General features: G+C 32.6%; 1 protein-coding gene across 1 annotated transcript; it reads right to left on the bottom strand.

Annotated features, from left to right (window-relative positions):
- Positions 1–1,824: 1,824 nt before the first annotated feature.
- Positions 1,825–8,388, bottom strand: LOC128209863 (uromodulin-like). Its single transcript, XM_052914116.1, has 6 exons — positions 8,291–8,388; positions 6,281–6,487; positions 5,731–5,895; positions 4,378–4,488; positions 2,983–3,076; positions 1,825–2,703 (listed from the first exon to the last, which is right to left on the bottom strand). Exons 1-6 carry the CDS (start codon positions 8,349–8,351, stop codon positions 2,631–2,633), a joined length of 711 nt encoding a protein of 236 aa, XP_052770076.1. The 5' UTR covers positions 8,352–8,388; the 3' UTR covers positions 1,825–2,630.
- Between the last annotated feature and the right edge of the window lie 133 nt (positions 8,389–8,521).

The following is an 8,521-nucleotide window of genomic DNA, read 5'->3' as shown; positions in this document are numbered from 1 at the left end:
TTATTTATTGAGAGATTCAATTTACATTTATGTCTTTATTTCTACTCTGAATGGAGACTTGCTGTTTTCATTGGCCCTGTCTTTACATATACATACTAAGATAGATTTCTGAAACATACTGCCAGCTCCTCTTGCACCTCAGGGTAGATTGTGCCCTAGGCAAGCTTATACTACGATCAGATGATCAGCGATCCCGTGGTCATGGCTATAACTACATTTTTCCCACCAATGTAGTGTGTGTTAGGCATCTTCCCAAGAATGCCACTTGGAAACTTCCGGACGATGTGATCACGGCCAATGCTAGGCGTTTGTTAAAGAGAAGGAATATGGTTATGAAGGATTAAAGGATGCAGAAGACGGGGGTCACATTCAATGTCAAGTTTGAAGAATTTTAGGTACATATGGTTTAAAGCTATAGGCATTTTCTTAAGATTTCTACCGAGTTGGAATAACTACTATATGCTAGTCAGCGTAGCATATAACTGAAAATATTGCAAGTTGCTCTACCATTCCCATTTCATTGACTACGCAGACAAATACATTGATGTATCCAAATGTTTAATAGGAAATGTTTAAATTGCGCCTGGACAATGCAATTACAAACATTCACCAACTGAAATCAACAATCTATTCTAATCCAAGATAATAGCAGTTTGTATTTGTATCCATCAAGTACCATTTTAAAATTCAATATAACTGTCTAGCATGTCTATAACGAAAATCAAATGCTGAATAACCAATATACATGACCAATAATATATATATATCACTCACTTAATGAAACAAAATCATCGGCAAAGATAATAAGGAATATTGTTAATTGGTCCCATTATAATCCTGCATTATAATATTTTGAATTTTGATGCATATGCAATTCAATGTCATTCACGAAGAGGGAATACATTAACGTGCCTGAAGCTCAACAAACTTAAAACATAAGGTCAAAGGAAAAACATCTAAGCAAAAGGAGTCTGCAATTTGTACGATTTTTAAGTGGATGTTCTTGACGAACTCCTTGCTTTATGCTAAAGCCATCAAATATCCAACCATTTTTTGAAATTCTAGAAGAAATATTTGTTTATAAGGTTGCAGATTTTTGCCACCATACTTAGCAAGAATGTCAAACATAAAAAGCCATTAAATTGTATCAAATGCTCTTTTGAAAAAAAAACAAGATGGCTACTTGCATTTGATAGAGATCAGCGAAATCTATGATACCATCTTTTTTTCTTATATTGAAGTTAATATTTATACCTTTTATGTAACCAAGTTGGTCATTTTTAATAAGTGAGGATAAAACAGATTGTAAACGTTCTGCAAGTAATTTGGCAGCAATTTTAAAGTCGAAATTTGGTAAGGAAATTGATATCCAATTTTCTAGATTATCGTGTCTCCTTTTTTTATAGTAAGGAAAACACCTTGTTTTTTGTCTATATATAAGTTCACCTTTCTCATATCATTTATTTAAAGAATCAATTAAAATATTAATTACATTTTATACAGCGACTGTTTCCTTTTCCGAAAAGGAAGAAATACTGTTTTTTTTAGCCCGGTACTGCAGTCAGTGTGAGCTCTGCAGTATACATGGACTTGTACAAGTTGAAGTCATCACATTGGCATTTGCGCCTGTTCAGTCTTGAATTGGCATGAAGCAGTTCAACATTGGACGGTTAACAACAAACTCGACACAAATGTTTGCCACAATATGGTAGTGAATATATCTATCAGACCCAGAAGTATGTAGGTCAATGTGCAAAGGATCACTCTTAAGGGCTGGGCAGTAATGAAAAACAACAACAAACACAACTAAAACATGTACCTTAAATGTCAAAACGGTTTAATATAAACAAAGAAAACAAAAATAATTATTACAATAGAAAAAAATGAGATACATTAAGTTCATTATGTGCATTTACAGCGCTAAGCTAAAACTTCAATGCTGAAACTCTGGGAAATTTATTTCAAGATTATTCTGCCATGCCCTTCCATTTTAACTGGATTTTTTTAAATACATTGTATTTGCATTAAAAGGTAAGAATAATGCAAACTGAACAGAGCATGGCTTGTATTCATTATTTAACTTAAGTAAGTATTATAAATGTCATAAATACTTCATTCACTCAATTGGTCAGTTATTAATAACAAGTAATCCGATTAGCTGCATCGTTCTTAGATCCAATTAATACAAGCACATGTTTTATTATTGCAAAAAGTTATTGCATGCTTTAATCTACTCCTTACTAAGACTTACTAATAGCTATTCAAAGAGCTATTAAAATCACTAAGAAATAATGTTATAAAAATATATAACGTAAAGTGCTGGTATAAGTATATGTAAATTAGTGTAATAAATGGAAAACACATGTCTTAACAACAATTCTAATAATAGTATTGTCACTTTTTTTCAGGCTTTATTTGTAAATAAAGTTTAACATAATGGTTCGACAGTCTGCGAATTTCTTATTAAATATCATTGATGGAAACAAACAACTGGAATAGTTCTCCAGGGGTTCAGAAATGTTTCCTTAATTACATGTCATGCAGCATAACAGAACAGAACAAATGAAATAAGTCAGATGAAATACCAGTCATTATTCAACGTTGGAATAATATTCGTATTCAAAATATATTCATATTATTTTGGTGACCTCGGAGTAGGGTGGAGGTGTGTTGTTCATTACTTTAGTCGCTCGCATAGGGCATCTGCAAAAAATAAACATACCATTTTGTCACAGTGTTTGCATTTTTGTGATGGCCAATGACAATCGAAGATTTTTCAAATTGCTGTTACATTATTTTACGTAGATCTTTTCTTGCGAGTGCACCAACAGATAAACCATATAAGTTAAAGTCCAAAAATGACAATCTATGGAAAATGGAGCGGGCTACCCTGCTAAAATTGAACTTTTTCATTTACGTTGTTGTCGTATTATAGTAACAACAAAATCTAGTTTTTAAGTAAAAAAAATAAAAATACACAACCTGTTAGACTTCCACAATTTCAGGCCAAGAATAGCAGATCCTAGAACCACTAGACATCCTATCGCAGTAAGGATTCCAATCAATAAATCGCGATCTGAAAAGAACGCATGTATGTTTTTGAATTGATATATAATTATATGGTATACTTTTAAAATGCTTGTCTTATGATATAAGTGAAGAAAAAAATCTTTGGGAAAAAAGTGTTTGTTTCCAAACCTACACCTTTCTATTGGCAGCAGATAACATTTTCCAAACATAATTTTATTTTCTTCTTTTGAATTCATTTTCGGCAGCATATTGCTCGGGAAAGAAGCGTAAAAGTACCAAGACCAAATAACGACGGTTTTCAGTGTAAAAAAGATTAAATAAAGACACAACTTTAGTTGTGAATTTGGAAACAAACAATTACCATCAATAAAACATTTATGCACATAATAAGGAGTTTTAATAGAGCAAAATATACTTCATAGCAAACCAGACATTTTTAACAACGTCAATAGTGCTACTCAATTTTGATCCTATCGTACTTTAACCATTCGACAACCCAGGGTTTATTCACTCTATGTTTTCCTCGTTTTGGAACTACATTTATTCTACTAAACTACAAAATGTGAATAGCAACATAATCAATTGAATACATAATGACTGGTTTTCAAAGAGAAACGATGGAGTTTGGGCCGGGATGTTATAAATATATATCTTTTTCGGTGCTGAATTAACCTGGTACATCTCGTATAAATTTATATACATCTGGAAGCATCACAGAAACCATCTTCATGCATTGTAATGCTGTTTACAGATGTGCTTAAGGCAGTGGAAATACAATTTTAGCGGCAAAAAAATACATAGATCCAGTGCTGTCTCATACTTGTCAACAAATTCATAATTTCTAATTAAAGACACGTTAAGACTAATTCTTGTTTTCTTTTTCCCACCCAGTTTGTTCCAAACTTACAACATATTATATTGACAATTGTCACTAGAGAACATTAACAGGCTTCAGTGCTTTTATTTAACGGCTTTTACTGTACTACAGTTAATTTACTAGGAAATAGCTACGAAGTTGCAGTCCATAATCTATCGGTAGGGCACTACATATGTGCGCATGATTTAGTCGAAGGTTAGCTCTTACCAAGGTTTCATTTTGTTTTTGGATTGTGCCGGATGTTAGTTTCAGTATTTAATTCTAAATGATAATACTATCAAATATTAAACGCTCCGTATACGTATAATTTATAAAAATGCATATCATAGATTGTATATCATGCGATTTCGAATACCAACCATATACTGTTTTGAGCAGATAAACTATGTTATCAAGATATATTTTAAAACAATGCAGTTTAAAAAATATTATGTAATATAGTATGCAACAGGACTGTGAAAAATAGTTACAATCGTAAGGTGATTTTGGCCTTCTGGGCGTTGTGTTAGAGCTTGATGTATACGTAGAAGATGACATCGTCGACTTTGTTGTAGTGGGATCTATGCAGGGGAGGCTCGATTCTTAAAATAGATTTACAAATTATAAGAAAGAGATAACATTTTGTTGTCTTAATATTAATGATGCTCATGACAAACTACCGGGACAATATTCAAAGGATTACTATATAGTCGCGTTTCGATGGACGCATGTCAAAGATACAATCAAGTGCACTTATACAAGTCAATGTACTATGTTAAAATCAATTGCAAAAACATGTATTGGTAAATGTCTAGATGACCGCCTTTAAACAATTTGAAATCATAGGTAATCAAGTTTGGGTACTCAATCTCACAACTTAATAAAACTATCAATTTAAGCAGATTACAACCGTCGATTTACCATTTAGTCATTAATCGATTTTATAAAGTGAGTTTCATAAAGAAGCTCGCGCATGCGCAAAAGCTAATATAAAGGCATAAATTTGCATTGCGTTCCCCGCCTAAGAAATGAATTTTCATCCACCAGAAAATTGATAATGATAAATCTAACACATACTCTGGTGTACGAGAATGAAGAAATGAAGCGTATATTTAATTCGTAGGTTTTAAACAGTAAGTCGGCGCGAAAACCCCCCGACCTACCGAATCAACTGCTTAGAAGACCAAAAATAATTAAAAAAAATATCTATATAAACTCACCATGCCATCAACAGAAAAAATCTAACAAAACAGTTTGAAAATCAAATGAAAGGCAATCAAATGAACTAAAATTTATATTAAAATAAATTATGATTTAATTGCGAATTTATTCTAAAAATGAGTTTATATTTAAGGACTATAGTTTTGAAAAGGGCTTACATTATTACATGATGCTATTTTACACCTGGTGTTGAAAACAGTATTAGCTCTTCATGTTTTGATGATTGATTTCAATTATTTACAGCATTTTTGCACAATCTAAAGAGAAACACGAATGAGAACCAGTTATGGTTAGAATAACTCGTACATTGTTATCTTGTTTCATTTTAAAATTGAAACATTGGAGGAATTTAATATCTTCTTTTTTTAAGTCGTTTGTATTCGATAAAACCTTATTAAACTCATAAATAAGAACAACCAGCAATATGTGATTTTTTTGTTTCTGATAAGGATAAAAAACAGGAGAATTGTGAACACTTGATAAAACAACTTAATGTAAACAGTTTTGATTTTTTTTATCAGGATAGTTCCACAGGCCATGTCAATTCCTCTCAGTAGGAGGTTCTCATTTAATGCTACGTTTACGGAAATGTTGGTAATTGTAATTGATGACATGTTACCTACCAAAACAGTACACACTCGTGCAGTCGGGTAGTGGTGTTAAATTGTACACATAGAAATCAGAGCAGTTCTTCAGTCGTATTTCAACCGTTTTTGAACAGACGTCTGAAGCTTGTTTTATGCATATCGTTCGGTTCACAATATCATCTCTGACCGATGGAAACGAACCTAAAAGAAAACCACAAACACATTTAATTGTATTGTATCGAATTATTAATATACATCCGTCATTACTTTAAAAGTTTATAATTATTATCACTAAGTTTCCGATTATTCGAAAATAATATCTAAAATGATGTTTGGTTTGCTTACTTTTCTAATAACAACAAAATTAAATTGTTAGGAAGATGTTTTGGAACTAAAGCCACACGTCGGACGTTGTTTTTTTATTCAATGTATAAACGTTGAATTGCTTGCGTTAGTTATGACACGTAAATAAAGTAATTGTAAGACATTAGATCAATGGGTTCAGGAAATTTGTTTGACAACAAAATTAAATTCAATATATATTTTATTTTCATTTTATATAGTGGAATAAAAAAGTGATCGGTACCGTTTAACCAAGCTGGGTAGTCAACTCCACATGACCCACCGACTGGTGGATGGTTTAACATTACTGCATCTTGGAAAACGAACCATCGTCCTGATGGGATGTATTTATCACACCTTTCCGTTTTGATTTTGCAGTCCTCATTTCTTAATCCTGGATAGTCGGGAAAGTGTTCATGAATGCGATCGTTGCAAGGATCAGACACTGCTTCTGCAATGACAGAGAAATGTAGGTATTTTTACTTAAGCAATTATATTACATTTATCACATGAGATTACATGTGATTACCTGGTCAACATGTTATGAAATAAGGTTAGCAATTTAAAGAATTTTAACACCAAAGCACGGATCGCGCTAATGGTGTCAACGCCCTAAAGTAACATAGCAAAGTGCGCTGATTATGTATGCTTCTAAAGCCCTTTTGTTTAGTTTTTTTCTGTTGACAATAACATTGCTTTTAACAAAAATGAATAATTTTATTGAACATGCATATGTGTACGATATCCTCTCTTTACTGACTTGTGCCAGAATAATATTTTCTACTTCTCATAACTTTAAGTATTACTGTTTGCAGTAGCACTATCACTACCGCCTTAGCGTACATGCACTGGCGTACGTATACTTTATGCTGGTCTGTTCGTGTGTCATTCCGATAGAGTAGTAAACTCATAGTCAATCGCAAGCATCCGTTTAAAACTCGCAACAACTCGCAGACACTTAAGAACAGTGAAAGGAGAGGCAATTTTCGTGACATGTAAAAAATCTTCTTAAAATCTTCCACGGATTGATAGTTCCGTAAATAAGTCGTAAAAAAACGCAACGTAGCTGTCCGTTAACTGCTCGCAAAAATCCATACATGACTCGTAACAATTATTTTTTTGCGATTTGTTGCGGTTAGTTTAAGATTTGTTTACGGACTAACTCTTGACTATTCATAACAAATCGTAAACATGGAGTGATCATGTAACAATATGCGCTCATATGCATGTTTTGTCCAGATAACAGACATAAAGTATAACTCATTGAAATAATGCACTACAATATCTATATGTCTGTCTGTCCTAATATACGTCCGTTTGTCCGACGAAGACGATGCTGAAGATTATGCTGCTGCTGCTGCTGCTGCTGCTGCTGCTGCTGATGATGTTGATATTTTGAAAATTTAGCAAGTTCTCAAAGGGCTGCCACACACTATTGACGACGTCATTTCCAAAATGACGTTACGTAAGCATACACACTGGCACGTTTTTTTCTAAGTAAATGACTTAATTGCAGTTTTTCGAATAAAAAAAAATGGTTTCAGTGTAAGATCGTAATATATTTCACCTCGTGAATACTAAAGGTGTTAATTTTTGGTGCTCACTCGATGAAATTTATTACGACTTTACACTGAAACAAAGTTATCCTCTATTATTATAGAGAAATAATTTCTAATAATTTGAACGTTTTATATGAAAATAAGATGCAGGTATTTCTCACAATCAAAACAAAATACATATTTTATTTAGAAGCATTAAATGTTAAATACTTCATTTCCAATTTAAAGATACATTTTTATATCTTTCTTTATGTAATTTAAGTCTTTAATTAAAAACTTCTAAATGCTAACGTTAACGTATACGTGTTGAGCGCATAATGCCTCTATACAAACTAGCGCGCATGCGCGAGCGTCTAAATAATTATCTTAAGAAAACAAATTCATGACTAAAAGTACATTTGGCGATTGTTATCCGCCTATTGGGTTTTTGATTGTCAGAGCTCTTATAAATGATTAAATGTGAATCTGTCCGGCAATTCAATTGGCGGTGGCACAAAGCTGAACTGAAAGTCTGCAAACCATACATCTTTGACAATTCAAGTAAAAGCTTTTCAACTTTTAAAACGGGAAAATGCCAAATCTATATTAAACAAAATAAACAAAATACGAAAATCGGTCACTTTTGAGAACTGTCCTTCTGCGCTGAAAAAGATGGCTTACATTCATTACGTGTATAAAAGACAATAAGAACTTACCAACTGAGTTTCTTCCGACAAATAAATTTAGAAAGAATCCAACACATAAAATCAACTTCATGGTTTAATCATTTATGAAAGTGCCTTCTTCATACTCGGAATGAGTTCAAAACTTATTTCTTCCTCATGCTCTTATCAGTTTTACCGATTTTCCTTTATCTTTTAGTCGGTAGCAACGGTATTATGGCAAATCCGATCAGCTTTATTTTGCTGGAGGATTTTCAATATATT

Source organism: Mya arenaria, chromosome 11 (genome assembly GCF_026914265.1).
Source record: "Mya arenaria isolate MELC-2E11 chromosome 11, ASM2691426v1".
NCBI lineage: Eukaryota > Metazoa > Mollusca > Bivalvia > Myida > Myidae > Mya > Mya arenaria.
This window is presented reverse-complemented; position numbering and strand designations above follow the sequence as displayed.

What these genes read in the sequence shown, in the direction of transcription:
- LOC128209863 (XM_052914116.1), bottom strand. Translation starts at nt 8,351, where the DNA reads ATGAAGTTGATTTTATGTGTTGGATTCTTTCTAAATTTATTTGTCGGA. An exon ending in CTACCCAGCTTGGTTAAACG is followed by an intron (nt 5,896 to 6,280) that starts GTACCGATCACT and finishes GTTTTCTTTTAG; the next exon opens with GTTCGTTTCCATCGGTCAGA. An exon ending in GCCAAAATCACCTTACGATT is followed by an intron (nt 3,077 to 4,377) that starts GTAACTATTTTT and finishes CGTTCTTTTCAG; the next exon opens with ATCGCGATTTATTGATTGGA.